Below are 15,937 nucleotides of genomic sequence, written 5' to 3'. Positions count from 1 at the left end.
AGTTATTATGAAAGGTATCTGACTACTGCAGAATGAAGTCCTCTATATATTCACAGACTAAGGCATGCAAGGGACCATCTCCTGTGAACATACAGTTTAGTCTCCATACCCATTCAGTCCTTTCTCTCTCTCTCAAGTCTGTTGACAAGGCTGTCAGTTAAGTACATTAAACTCTAATCTGTTAGAATCTGCATTTAGAGCACCGATTTTGCTTTTATAGACCACTCAGCTGTCCGGTAATATGTTTTGGCGAAAACAGATCGAAGTAGTAAAAATTAAGTTTAAGTGTTCATAGCTTGAAGTAATTTCTTCTAAACCAAAACATAACTTCTGATAAAATGTTGAAAGATACATCCAAATAAATTACTTGTTGAGGATGTAAAAGAGTGTTTCAACAGTAATCAAAAGCTACTGGTACCAGATAGCACAGTTTACACCCTCACTGAACACTCCTACAATGCTTTTTAAGTTCTAATAGAGCTAAATTTGATATTTTTTTGTCTCTGGCATCTCACATTAAGGCCTCCAGGCACATAAAAAAAACTTTAAGACAGAAGTACAGACCCATAACTCTTGTGTTCCACTACAAGCTAATATTTTATGTACCTAAATATAATAAGCACACCATGCTAAACAGTACAATGTCCTTATACAATAAACACCTCATAGGACTATCATTCACATATATAAATTCTCCATTTAAGTGTATACAATGTTTGGGATGTTGGAGAATGAGAATTTGATTAATCCACATTACACAACAGTTTATATAGTGGAATGCCTTAATACTGGAAAAGTGGGATTTCTCACTAGCGATTTTCAGCGCTAGCTTGAAGTCACAGCTCTCCTTGCAACAGTTCTGCATTTACTTTCCCTTCTACTGCCCATGCATTCTGTGAAGAAATTGTGACCTTCAACATAAATCCTGTGTTGCAGCAAGATAAACAGGTTGCATTTTTAAAACAGAGCTTACTTTTACTGCAGCAATAAGACGAATGTAGTCACCGAGCAGTTCTGAGAACACATAGAAGTCAGCAAAAGCTTGTTCTTGATGTAACTGGTCTATTTTCTCCTCAACTTCTGCAAGCTGAGACAAAGCTCTAGATAAAGCAGTGTGGTCCTCAGAGTTACCTAACATGGCAGCACTTTTAGCGAAGGCAGCTGTGTTGGCTGAAAGCTCTGAAAGACAAGAGTAAAATTCAGTGTGAAAGTTTTTCAAACGTTACTCCTGGGGGAAGTCTGAGCCACTGTGCATAATTCATGTCTCCCTGCAGATTTCTTCCCCCTCCAAGAATACAGATTCTGCTGGAGAGACACTGCAGTTATACCTTTCGCCCATCAAGGTCCGCTGTGGAGCCAGGAGAGAGGACAGCCATCCGGTGGAGAGGGAAGCAAAGAGGCTGCATTCCTCACAGAAGGACCAGATGAGGAGGCACAGGATGGATGGAGCAGGGCACATAGGGTTGCTGGGTAGTCTCAGACTGTGGCTCAGAAAGGCTAATGTGTGTGTGTGTGGCGGGGAAATGGGGGCCCAGGAGACAGACTGGGGCATGGATTCAGGCAGGGCCAGATTAACCTTTTGTGAACCCGGTGCCAAATATATTTGTGGGTCCCTTCTCAGTGTGGGCCTGATGCGACAGCACCATTGGTGCCATAGTAAATGCAATACTGCCAGGATGGGCATGAAAACATTTATTCAAAAACTTAAGATATTTGAAGCCACACTTGATTGAGACCTCCACTTGGCCCATAGATAAACTGGGCTAGCATCCATATACCCAGAATACTCTTGAATTTGATTTGTGTGGGTGGAGGTTATTTGATAGTTTGTCTTTTTTGTTTAAGAACTCAGGGCCTGCTTGGGTCCCTGAACACAAGTACTTAATTAGTACACTTATGAGCCATATTAAGCCTGAATGTAGCAGTCAGTGGAGTTGCACCATCATCTTCTCCCCCCAAAGTTATGTTTCGTAAATACATTTTTTTGAAAGCTTCATTTTCTACTTTGATATAATAATGTTTACAAAACTTTTTAAAAAGCTAGTTTCTTTAGTCTATTTCTCCCTTTGTCTCACCACCCCTCATGACCAAGTGAAACAGTAAAATTACTGGGGAGGAATGTGAGGAGGAAAAATTGCTGGTGCCCATCTTTTGCAGGGAGAAAGAGCCACAGAGATGCACCCACATTACCACAAAGGCTACCACAATCCAGCCTCAAACCCCTACCCAAACCTTCACATCTGGGCTCTTCTCCCATCCCTCCTACTGTCCTCACTCCACCCAACTAACCCCCACTTTCACACAAAGGCTTTCCTCAATCTCCCTGCTACTGTACCCCCACACTTTCACCCCAGGACTATCATCTCCCTCCTTTCTGCTGCCCCCTCACACCCAACCTCCACCTTCAACCCACTCTCCTCACCCTCTGACCCATCAACCCCCACTTTCACACTCCGCTTCTTCTATTCCCCCCTCCCCAGAGTCACCACCAACTCCCCCATCACACCTGGACTTGCCCCACAACTGTCCTTTTCCCCCCAAAACTGTGCTGCACCCCCTCCTCAGAGTGCAGGGGGAACGTATTTCTGGACATTCCCACTGGCAAGGGGCGTGGCAGCCAGCACTACTCAGCCCGGCTGTTGCCGCCCCTCCTGCTCCTGAAGACCACAGACCACCACTCCCCACCCCTGCGCCATGAAGCTGCAGGATTGAGTCAGTGCCCAGGAGCCCACAGCCGTGCATCAGGGTTGCCAGGGGGCTGCACGCTGGGAGTCACACCCCAGGAGAGCAGTGGAGACACAGGGGTGGAGGAGCAAGCCAAGAGTCCCTATCCTGTGCCCCATGGGAGAAGGAGGGTGCAGCAGGATCAGCGCCAGGAACCTTCATCCTGAACCAGACTATTTCCTTGCTGGCAGCATGGCGCAGGGCATTCTGAGACTCGTAGTGCAACTGGCAACGCAGGTTCCAGGGCCCCAGCAGAACACAGCGACGTTCAAACTACAATTCTCAGTACATCCTGCAATACCCAGTCCCTGTTGCGCCTGCGCGCTTCAGTCCCTGGGCTGCTGAGTGTTTCAGTCATCGCTGGGAAGTTGCTGACTCTTCTGTGGCCAGGGCTGGATCAACCGTTTGTGGGCCCCTTCCAAGTGCTGGCCTGGTGCCACCAGAGCCATTGTAAACCTAGTACTGGCCTCGGGAGCAAGTGGGGAGACAGCACTAAGCCAGGGGCTGAATGGGAGGAGGGCTGCAGGGCCACATGGGGACAGGGGCAGATGTGCCTGACTAAATGGGAGAGGGTAGGAGTTAGCCCCAGGGTCTGCATGAGGGAGGCTACTCAACTCCCTAACAATCCCCCCACAAAAATAAACCCTGTTCCATACTTCTCCTACCCACACCTAACAACCCTCCAGGTTCACTCCCAGGCTCCTTCCCTCTCCCTCAGCTCCTCCATTACCCCTGATTCCCCCGAAGCTTTTGCACTGCTTCTGAGAGGTTCACGAAATACATTTCTGTATTGTAGTTTAAATGAATTACTCAAAGTTCTGTCTTAATATGCCTAGTAAAGAATCAATTTGTCAAAAAACATTTTCTGAATCTTCTTTTTTGTCTGTATTGTTACAGACATGCTTGTTGACAGGTATTTTGAAATACATTACCAAAATAATTGAAACTGGCCTGATTATACTGTGTTATTTTGACAAATAAAATATGCAGAGTTTTAAAATATTGTGGTGCAGAATTCCCCGAGGAGTAAGTAGGTAGTATTCTGGTTTCTTCCTAGAGTTTATAATGAGGCTACAAATTACCCATTAGAAAGGATAGATCATCAAAGACTGGTTCTTGAGACAAGACCACCCATGTTCCCCAGAGATAGGCCTGTGTTTAAAATAATTCAACTTTCCACCTAAATACATTTCTGAAAATATACCTACACTTTTAACTTACCCTTTCCAAAGCTTGTGAGAAAACAAAGCATATATAGCAAGAACAAAAACAAGGCACTGAGAAATAACCATATACAGGGGGTTAAGTACTGCCCTTTCTCTGCAGCAAAACTCATGTCAAGGAGAATGGTGTATCTGGATCAAGTATATAACTCTAAGTGGAAGAAATCATTAAGTACTGGGGCTGGAGAAAGCGAGGAAACTAAAAGGTTTCCATTTCTGTTCTTTGGCCTGAACTGTATACATTCAAATATTTCTCTTAAGCAAACAAATCAGGATGAAGATAAAACATTAATTTTTTTGAGAAACAATTATGGATCCTAGAACTCCAAATTTACAATTCAAAACAAAATTCAAGATAACGGTAAAAACATTAGGCTCAAATGCCCAAGCACTGGCCCGTGAAGGCCAGCCCTTATTCCTATCCTGTAATCCTGTTCTGTGAAATTCTACTACTGAATTACGTGTAAAAAATTTTTTGATCATCATTTGTGTCCTGATGTATTCTGTGGAACTGACCCTCTGCTGCAGAACTATGCTAGAGAATCTCAGCTTTCATAGAAAAATAAGTTTCTAGCCTTCATGGTTTTGAGAAAAATCTTGAAATAGTGAACTGAGTTTAAAAACCATATACTGTTGTCGTTGGTTGTGTAGACAGCCCAAAACAATAGCTCTGAGAGGCATTATCTTTCATCCTCACTCAGGGTCCCATGGACTCTCTGATTCTGTGACCACAGAAGTCACTGTCTGCTCAGGCCAGGTGATCCACATTTTTCTCTTTCTCTCACTCTCCAGCTTTTCCCACAAAGGGCAAATTACCTGGCTTACAGTGCACACTCATTGCACAGTTATATGGAGCACTGTGGGGGTCAGAGCCAAAGCCCAGCTGATAGCCAGGGAACAGACGGAGCCAAAAATCTAGATTGATAAAATAAGCTTCCTGGAGAACAGTGCATCACCTGAGGCCTTGGGAACTAGGGAAATGTGTAGCTGAGTGTGCCTATGCTCCTCACTTCCTTGGCACACATGGGGAAAAGAAAGTTCTGGGCTAGGCTGACTGGACAACACTGCAAGAACGAAGACCCAGTGAATGGAGCCAGGCTGCCGGGAGAGTAAAGCAAACACTTATGCTCAAAAACGCTCAACTGAAAATATGTCTTTACTAGTTTTATACCAATAAGAATGTTCAGCTATGAAGCACAGATGCACATGTTTGGAAACAGGGTGGAAAGGAATGAAGTTATTACATGAGAGAATAAATTAACAGTGACACTGAGTTTAAGGGTACTTGCTGCAGAACACACACTGCCTCCTCCTCACCCTCCACCCTCAATTATTATAATCTCATGGTAAAGGGCGGGCAAGTCAGTTTTCTGTTTTAAAAGGCTGCCCTAATCATATGGGTGGTGCCTCTGTAATTCAGTGCACTTACATCAATATATGAAAGATGATCTACTTGTAGTACAATATGAATCCAGTAAAAGTTTATTATATTTCAACATTCGCTTCAAAAATACTTACACACATTTTCATGTTTAATTTTATGCAAATCATTTTAAATAAATCACTCTGTACTGAGTTAATTCATACAAAGAGGATCGATAAACAATTGCCTATGTGCATGTCAGCTTATGTCACAGGTAATCTATTTGGAAACTTGACAAACTTATAACTAAAAGGTACAATGGATTGTAAAAAGCTGCACCACATAAATAGGGTCAATGATAATAACAAATATTTGTAACTTTGAAACTCAAATTTTCCTTTTTCTTTTCAGGTATTTAAATAAATATATGTATCTATGGCTTTTTCAAAAAATAATTTTGGTAGTTATTTGAAATTCCAGCAGCCACTGATCACACCCTCTATACAGTACCAAAGCAAGTTTCCATTTTCCATGTGTTCATAGCATCCTGAAATATTTATCTTTAGGGCTGAAGTGTTAACGCCATCTCTGCCTGAAGATCAATGCCTTAATTTTTTTTTTTTGGTTTAAAATTTTTAAATATGACCAAAATTTCGTCATTTGAGATTTAGGAAAGCAATTTAAGATAAATTTCCACACTCCCAATTGTGGAAAAAATATTAATATAGGGTTACAGCAAAATGACTAGTTTGACATTTGGCACAAGGACTAGTGTGCATTTGGTAACGAGTTTTGAAACTGAAGTCCACTAGTTTTTCAGTCACTTAGCATGCTCTGTAGACACTTGCTAATGTTTAATAAATTTAGAGTTTAATAAAGTCCTTTCCTGTTTGACACCACTGTCTATTCTTCTTACCAGTGCCAGTGTTATGGTATGTAAGAGGAAGAAAACATATCATTAAAGGATTTTCCAGTGTAATTCAAGGATAAAGATTCTGTATTTTCACATCTATCTGGAGTTTTGCTACATTCTCAAATGTTACAATGTGCTGTAAACTAAGATTTTATTGTCTTAAAAAGGTTATGTTTCTATCTGTCTGTTAGGGAGATGTTGCTGATAATCTAAAATCTAAAATACTCTGTAGCACTATTAAGCCCAGTATACAAAAAAACTGTCTGGCTAACGAGCTGCCATGGTTTAAGCTATCCCTTCTCTATCCCATTCACTTTGATAAGACAAAAAATCAGCTGACAAGTTTTACTTTTAAAAGACAAATTAAATGCAATGATGAATTATTCTCAGTACAGTTGGCTTAATGCAAGGGTTAGTTTCAACAGCAGCATTTATCTGACCATTTTGAACGTATATTTACGTAATAATTTTTATTCTCGTTTTGTTTAAATTTGTAAATTCATAATCTTGGTTTTTACATTGTAAAAACTATACATTATAAGACATACAGGATGCACAAAGCATTTCTTGACCTATCTTACCTACAGGGTCATTTTGCACCAATTGTTAAAATTTCAAATTTGTTCTAAAACAGTTGTGTCTTTTGTAATTGCTTTAGTTTTACCTGTAAGGATGACTGTTAACAACAGAATTGGTAATCATCTGTAGACTAAACTTGTATATCACCCGTGTTTTGTACCATCAGCAGACAGTTCACTCTTACAAAGCTTGTACTAATCAAACAAATCTTCTTGAGACAAGAATCCAATGCCATAATCAATAAAGCAACCTTTAAAAATTCCCTTTTTAATGGGTATAATAGGAATTGTATACATTTGGGATAATAAACTGTAAGTTGAGGGATACAAAAGAAGTTCCAAAATGTTTGATAAGTTTAAATAAAATAATGAAGGTAATTTTAAGTTGGAAAGTTAGTGTATGTTTTGTATTAAACCACAGTATAGTTTGAGTCTCTGGCTAACTTACTTTGTATTAGTTGCAAGTCTAAAGTAAAATTCAATTTAACACAGATATGAAATAGTTTGTTTTAATAAAATATTTTAACTTCTGGGCATTAAAATTAACACCTGGATCAGATCAAAACAAAACCTACCTTTTCTGTGGCAGACCAAGGCTTCTACATTGGAATGAAGTTTCCTAAGTTGCTGATCCAGATTCTCAAATTGTTGCTGTTTTTCCTCAAACCACTGGCAAAAGATGAAAAAAACAAGCAGTACAAATTACGTTACCAATAACAAACTACATTCCTTGTTTTAAAGGAACAAATTAACCATGTACAACCATGGTGGTCAACTGATGGAGCTGAGAACGCAAGCCAATAAGTAAATTAATATCCCATTTTCTACTCCTACAGCTTTAAAATGCAATTGTTGAGCCTCATTAATTTGTCTCATTATTCAAGTCGAAAAATCAGCTCTTACTGCATCCGATTCATTCATCTTGATTGTCATTTTGTTGACAGCGTCGGCAGCCTTGTTCACCATCCTCAATATTCCTGCTCCACTCAGAGCCTGGGTGTTAACTGCTCTCGGCAGCTGGAATTGAATGACAAATAAGGGCAAACAAACTGGTTAAGAGGCTGGAAGTTTAACTGGGCACAAGAGGGACTGAAAAGGATGTAGTGTTTTCTTCACTCTCATATATTTCAATATAGTAGAACTTAATTTCTCAAATTTACTACTTTTAAATTCTCAGAGGAAAACTGAAAAATATAGACTTTCCATTTGCTTTTCTTCTGTACCTTTACATTTAGATTGAACAAACACTCTATTTGTCAAAAGTTGTTACGAAATAGCCAAAGGCCTTAACTGGCCACCTATATGCTAGAGAGAGCAAACTGCTACTAAAACAGACAGAAAAGCTTAGATATAACATAAAACGATAAATACATTGAGATGCTATAGTAATATTTCAATACATTATAAAAATCTTTTAGATAGTATCTTGGTTGTGTACAAATGAGCACGCTGTATTTGTGTACATTAATTTCTAAACGTAAGTTAAGTCTTGAAACCTACCTCTCACAGGAATGTCATGAGAATTAGTATTTAAGTTATCCAGTAATGATGCACGTGTCAGTGATGTGATTCTTTTGGTATGGTAGGGGTAATGTGACTAGCATAATGACTTGGCCTTATTAGACAAGTAAGTATTACAGCAGATACATTATGTGCATCCATAAAACTGACTGTTGTCATATATACAGATATATACATATATACAGTGTATTTAATGCTTGTGAAATGTGCTAGATTGACAGTACTGGTGACCAAAGTCCTCTATCCACAGAACAGATATAGTATGACCAGCAGCAGTGCAAACTTCTCCATATTACCCCCACCAACAAACCTCAACTTTGAAGTCAGGGGAATCCCATCTAGAGGTTACAGGCGAGAGGATAATTTTGTTTCAATGACAGTTTAATCTTTCAACTCTCTGCTGAAAGCAGCCAACAGCAGTGCCATGTGTATTTTAGTGACTTGGACATTTGTCCATTTGGAGCTGGGAAGAACAATTTATTTCCCATAAACTAGTGAGCAGTCAGTTAACTTCAGTCACTACTGACCTGATCTACAGTTTAATAAGAGGTAAACGCAAGAGACTCTGTAGCTCATTGTTTTTGTACCTTGAGACATCTTATCCCATTGAAGATATAATCTAATCTTAATGTACAAGAAATTATGGGACTAAGTCTCCATATCTAAAGATGAGAATATATATTACTTTATACAAAGTACTATTATTAACCAGAGAACAAATAGGATAACTTAAAAAAAAAACAAAGACAAAAAAAACATAAATACCTCAGAACTTTCCAAGAACTGCCTTAAATCAGGATCCTGTAACAAGGTTGGGTGTTTTACTGTTCGTTGTAGATACCTATGATTTTAAAAATTAAAATATTAGATAACTTAAAACAATTTAATGCTCCTGAAGCACTAGAAATGTCCTTATCCACAGAGCAAGCAGCAGTCAAGCTTCCCTTAATCATTCTGCCAATATGCTCAAGCCCCCTGGTGTGGAGGAATCACCTCTAAGGGTTAGAAGATAGTTCAGTCTCCATGCCCCTTCAATCCTTTGCCTCTCTGCTGTGACTTCCAATCATGTTTGTGTATGTTGTTACCGGCCCCTTCCACCCCCCAAAAAACCTAAGCTGATATCAAACACCCAGCATTTGATTATGTGCTTGTGTCAACAACTATTATGAAAAATCACTAAGAGGAGTCTTGTTTACATATACCAAGAAGAGAATGTTACAAAACCAAAGCAACTGAAAATGAGAAGACATGGGTATGCTAAACAAAAGCCAAGAAACCTAAGGAGTACAAGGCAACCAATTTTAGATTCATCCCTTGATGAGTGAAGTTATCAGTAACTGATGAATGAATCTACAGCTGTGATGTTTGCTTTCTTTTGAGAAATTTACTTTTTGATTTTTCTTGGAACACAAAGATCTATTGCTGCTTGAACAACAGTCTCATGCTATGTCCTGTCTTGTCCCACTGCCTTTTTTTTTTTTGGCCAGTACCCTAGTAAGCCCTTTAGGGTAAGGACCTGTCATGTTTGGCTCTGACTTAACAGTACTACTATACAGCATGCAGTGTAGTTATAAATGAACAATGCCATCTATGTTATAGAACAGGTTGGACAAAACCTGTCAGGGATGATCTAGGTTTGCTTGGTCCTGCCACAATCAATATATTTGAAAAAAGGTAGGAAATCATTAAGGTATCATTGTCATTCAAGTCTCTTTAGTATGGCATTCAACTTAGAAGTTTTTCTGTTATTTACTTTTTTTTTTTAGGTTGCAACTGAATTTAAAAAGTAAAATGAATTGGCCATACTTTAGTCAGAAAATTCAGATTGTGTGGCTCTGATCCAGCAGCCCAAGAACTGTACAAGCTGCTGGATCAGACTGGGCATACAGAACCTATTTAGTACATGAATATACCAGGGGAATGCAGTAAATATAAACACACATATTACCTTTCTAGTGCAGCTCTTCTTTTTTCTACAAATTCTGTAGATGATGAATCTTCCTTGCCTACTTTAACCTTGGTCATGCCTTTGAAGAAAATTATGTGATATTGATTTTACATTACCATGAGGCAATCATGAACATAACTGATATGCTTAGAACTATAAAGGTATTAAAGCTCACTTGAATGTTATGCATTAAAGTCAAAGTTACATGAAAATCAGCACCAAGGCATACAGAGAAAGATAATGGAGTGCAATGCATGCAGTATGCTTTTCTCAAAATTCCCGAACGACAAATTTCTGAAATCAAGTACACTGCTGCTGATGAACATTTTGGATATTTAAAACAATTTTAGTTATAAAAAGTAGGGCTGTCAATTAATCGCAATAACTCACGTGATTAACTCAAATTAAAACACGATTAAAAAAATTAACAGTGATTAATCACAGTTTTAATCATACTGTTAACAGAATACCAATTGAAATTTATTATATATATTTCTGGATTTTTCCTACCTTTTCAAATATATTGATTGCAATTACAACACAGAATACAGGTGTATAGTGCTCACTTATATATATATATATATATATATATATATATATATATATATATATATNGAACGCCTGTTCTCACTTTCAGGTGACTTTGTAAATAAGTGTGCAGCATTAGCTCCTATAAATGTAAACAAACTTATCTGTCTTAGCGATTGGCTGAACAAGAAGTAGGATTTAGTGGATGTATAGTTCTCTAAAGTTTTATGTTGTTTTGTTTTTGAGTGCAGTTATATATATAAAAAAAAAAACCCAACATTTATAAGTTGCACTTTCACAATAAAGAGATCGCACTACAGTACTTGTCTGAGATGAACTGAAAAATACTATTTCTTTTGTTTTTTACAGTACAAATCAACACTAATATAAAGTGAGCACTGTACACTTTGTATTCGGTGTTGTAACTGAAATAAATATATTTGAAAATGTAGAAAAACATCCAAAAATATTCATAAGGAATTTCAGTTGGTATTCTATTATTGTTTAAAGTGCGATTAAAACTGCGATTGATCACAATTAATTTTTTTAATCGTTTGACAGCCCTAATTAAAAAAAAAATCTAACAGACATCAGATGACTTGAAACTTATTAGGAACTCACACTCCACAGAGTTAAGTTGCAACTTCTATTTTAAAAAGTTTGCCCCTTTATTGAATAGACAGCTGTATAGTTTATTTTCTTGCCTTTTTTTTTTTAAATACTAATTCAGACGTAAAAAGATTTACAAACCCTTGCCATGCAAATATCAGAAACAAAATCTCTATAACAGTGAGTTTTTGTTTAAAAAGACATACAATAATATTAGCATCAGATCTCTCTTTTTAGCAGGGCGTTATATTACACAGTGACAATCCTTACACTTATGTTACTTCTAGTGATTTTATTAAATTGAGTGATAATTATTTCTAGTGATTTTATTACTCTGAGCTCCGATTACATATATTTAACAGAGCAGGCATGTCCATCAAATGTTAACATTCAAAAAATTGGACAGGTGTTTCTCCCCCATCCCCGCAGGCGAGTACACTGTCTGAATTTTGACTACATGGTAACCTTATATCTAAGTATCTGTCCTCTATTTTGCTTGGTTTGCAGTTGGTGTGTGAATTTTCCATAATCACCACCTTCCTGTATAGATGGACTATTTTTCTCTCTCAAATGAGAAAGTACCACTAGCTTAGTATTACCATTTCCACTTGGAAGCCCCAGGAAAATTACCAAGTGATCCTTTGGTAACATACATCACAAATTGCTGAATATTTAGTTACAAATGTCATCCCAATACTCTTTAACAACTGGACACGTCCGCTATATATGCATATAAATTTCCTCTTTCACCAGAATTTCTCCAATATCTCACCCCCGCCCAAGGCCTGCATGCTCTGAGGTACCATTGAAATGGTATCGTAAAGAAATGTTCTTTTATCATGCTACAGACTGAAAAGAGGACAAGCAATCTCAAGTTCAAATCCAGGGTAATTTGTATATTCAGATCCTTTTCCCAGCATGTCAGAGATGGACTTTATCTTGGTTAGGAAAGTTGTCTGCAAAAACTAGTATCAATTAGTTATTTTTCTGTTCCTTAATTGATCAGACACCATTGCTTCTATTCAAATGAGATTTCTGCATAAAACAGCTTTTCTATAAAGTTGAGAAACGAAGCCAAACTTGAAAGTACTGGTGCAATGGGGGACTGGGCCAGTTAAAGTTAGTTTTGATTTCTAAGTATGTTAGAAAAGTTTCTTTACTGAATAGATGACCAACCATATGTAATTCTGCATGTCAGACTAGATGACCCTTTCTGTCCCTTCTAACCCTATGGTTCTATGATTCTGTGATACCATGGCTCTCCCAATCTGTAAAGCTCTCTGGTTCAACAATGGATTATTTGCAGTGGGCATCATTGGAGAGGAAAAATAGTTTAACTCTAGTTCTATTCCAAATCCAGAGCAGTCTTCACTAAAAGATGTATATACATTTCCGGAAGGTGTGACTTTTTATTAATGCCTGGTAACATGGCGATATTTTCACTGCCACAATTTTCTTGCTCAATAGTTTGGCTGTGTCAGAGTCCCCCAGTCCACAACTGCTTTGAGCTAATTGTTTTGACAATACCATAGAATATACCAACTAATCCACCCTATTTAATGGCTTTCCTATACAAAGAACCGGTGCTCACTCTTTTTACCCCCTTCCTCTATATAAATTCTAACGTCCTCTGCATTTCTGCTAGAGTTTTTTCTAGAAGGATTATAAAGATTTTTAAACAAGAAAAGAAATCCTTGGCAACGTGTTCATTCTAACTGTGGCTATTCTTCCCAAACAAGAAATTGCATACTTCCCACAGCACTCCAGACCTTATTTTCGTTTGTAATACTAGTGATTTGCTATTTAAATCACAGAGCTCTTCTAGCTTGATAGCTGAATTCCCAGGTATCTTATAGATTTTGTTACCCATCTCTACTTAAATATTTTTGGAAGGAATGACATCTCAGTCTAGCAAATTTACAGCTAACATTTAAAGTAAATTATGCCAAATCTGAAATCCAGATGTTTTCCTGCAGTAATAGATTTCTTTAGAAACTAATTTTAGGGAAATATTTGGTTCAGAGAAAAACTGTATTACGTCATCTGTTCATAAAGCTATTTTTGCTGTGTCCCTGCAAGTCCTATTCCAGTGATAAGGAATAGTGAATTTATCCTCTATGCAAAATGTCCATGGCCAGTGCAAAAAAAAGGGGAGACAATGGAGATCCCCTCCAAGTTCCTCTGTGTAATTCAAACAGGGGAGATTTAACCTCACTAGCTCACACAGATGCTTTTGGGCTGGTGTAAAGAGTAGTTATCCACTTAAGGATCTGAGGGCCAGGAACCATATGAGACAGGACTTGACACAAAGTTTGACTCTATTCTATCAAAAGCTCTCTCTGCATCAAGTGATAACAAAAGAAACGGATCTCTTTTTGATCTGGCATTATAGATGATTCCAAGCACTATCAGAATATTGTCTCACATGTCTATCCTTAGTGGATCCAGTTTAATCTAGATTTGTACAAACTCAGAGCATAGTCTGCAATCTGCTAGCTAGTATTTTTGCTAAAATCTCTGTCATAATTCAGCAGTGAGATATGCCTATATGAGCTGCATAAAGTAAGGCTTTTTCTAACTTTAGGGACAACAACAGTGGCTTCTTTCATAGGTTATGGAACCCCTCCCCTAATGCAATAATATTGAAGGTACCTCTCAAGGGACATACTAATACTTCTTTAAATACTTATAAAATTCAGATGGAAAGCTGTCAGGTCCTGGAATTTTTAACACTTTTCCTACTTGCTAACCTCTAAGGTTTCTTCTTCTGTTATTTCTTTGTCTAAAATTTCTTCATCAATTTTGTTTGTCTTTGGCAACTTTGCTACTTTCTGATTCTGATCAGATATTTCTGAATAACTTCAGGAGCTTGGAGTATCTGAGGCATAGAGGTTTTCATAATAAACAACCAAAGTAGCACATATCATTATAGTGTGTAACTGTCTTCTGTAGACTGTTTTTAATTGCTGGAATAATACATTGCTCTTGAATCCCTTTAATCATTTGAGCCAATAGTTTATCACTTATTTCCTTTTTCACAACAAAATCTGCTTTGTATACAACTGTATACAGTTAATTGTTGATACAATCTTTGAACCTGTGTATTTGTGAAAGTATTTTATCATCATCTATTCTAGTTTTATTTTTTCTTGAGCTCTTTTTCAGTTAAAATGTTCTTCTTATCAACTGGCTCCTAAATATTACTTAACCTGCCTCCTAGCAAAGACCTCTTTATATTATAGTGCACTTTTAACAATAATGATACAGTCAAACACCCAACATTTTCATTCTATTACTTTTAATTTAATAGGAACATAAGAACGGCCATACAGGGTCAGACCAAAGGTCCATCAAGCCTGGTATCCTGTCCTCTGACAGTGGCCAATGGCAGGGGCCCCAAAGGGAATGAACAGACAGGTTATCATCAAGTGATCCATGCCCTGTCATCCACATCTATTCTGTAGTGGGGGGACCAAAACTGGACGCAATGCTCCAGATGTAGCCTCATCAATGCCGAATAGAGAGGAATAATCACTTCCCTCAATTTGCTGGCAGTGCTCCTACTAATGCAGTCCAATATGCCATTAGCCTTCTTGGCAACAAGGTCATACTGTTGATTCATATACAGCTTCTTGTCCACTGTAATCCTCAGCTCTTTTTCTGCAGAACTGCCGCTTAGCCAGTCAGTCCCCAGCCTGTAGCAGTGCATGGGATTGTTCCATCCTAAGTGCAGGACTCTGCATTTGTCCTTGTTGAACCTCAGATTTCTTTTGGCCTAATCCTCCAATTTATCTAGGTCACTCTGAACCCTATCTTTACCCTCTAGCATATCTACCTCTCTCCCCAGCTTAGTGTCATCCACGAACTTGCTGAGGGTACAATCCATCTCATCATCCAGATCATTAATGAAGATATTGAACAAAAAACCTCTGGGGCACTCTGCGTGATATCGGCTGCCAACTAGAAATCAAGCCGTTGATCACTACCTGTTGAGCCTGATGATACAGCCAGCTTTTTTTACCTTGCTGGCAAGAATACTGTGGGAGACCACATCAAAACATTTGCTAAAGTCAAGGAATATCATGCCCATTGCTTTCCCCATATCCACAGAGCCAGTTATCTCTTTATGGAAGGCAATCATGTTGACCAGGCATGATTTGCCCTTGGTAAATTCACATTGACTGTTCCTGATCACCACCTTCTCCTCCAAATGCTTCAAAATGGATTCCTTGAGAACCTGCTCCATGATTTTTACAGGGACTGAGACGAGGTTGACCCATCTGCAGTTGCCTAGATTCTCCTTCTTCCCCTTTTTAAAGGTATCTTGTAACTGTCCAGGGCTAGAAATAGGAATCTCATCCCATTCATCGCAAAGGGAAGATTCTCAGGCTTGCTAAGACCCAACTCAATTTTAGCTTTACAAGGTCCCAAAATACAGGACCCTGAAGTCACAACTTTGGGGTTTAATTTTTTCCAACAGCTTTTTCTAAGAGCTTTTATAGCTCCCTCTAAACCCTGTATAAGTGGACT

General features: G+C 38.3%; 1 protein-coding gene across 2 annotated transcripts in view; it reads right to left on the bottom strand.

Annotated features, from left to right (window-relative positions):
* The window catches only part of SNX2 (sorting nexin 2), a 51,739-nt gene that overhangs the window by 6,105 nt on the left and 29,697 nt on the right, over positions 1-15,937 (bottom strand). For both annotated transcript variants that reach the window (XM_032790776.2, XM_075067172.1), the window contains exons 7-11: positions 10,271-10,349; positions 9,088-9,163; positions 7,705-7,818; positions 7,377-7,470; positions 974-1,179 (exon numbers count right to left, since the gene is read on the bottom strand). In XM_032790776.2, coding sequence (XP_032646667.1) covers positions 974-1,179; positions 7,377-7,470; positions 7,705-7,818; positions 9,088-9,163; positions 10,271-10,349 — 569 coding nt within the window. The remainder of the gene's footprint in view (positions 1-973; positions 1,180-7,376; positions 7,471-7,704; positions 7,819-9,087; positions 9,164-10,270; positions 10,350-15,937) is intronic.

This window comes from Chelonoidis abingdonii, chromosome 6 (genome assembly GCF_003597395.2).
Source record: "Chelonoidis abingdonii isolate Lonesome George chromosome 6, CheloAbing_2.0, whole genome shotgun sequence".
In the NCBI taxonomy this organism is placed as follows: Eukaryota; Metazoa; Chordata; order Testudines; family Testudinidae; genus Chelonoidis; species Chelonoidis abingdonii.
This window is presented reverse-complemented; position numbering and strand designations above follow the sequence as displayed.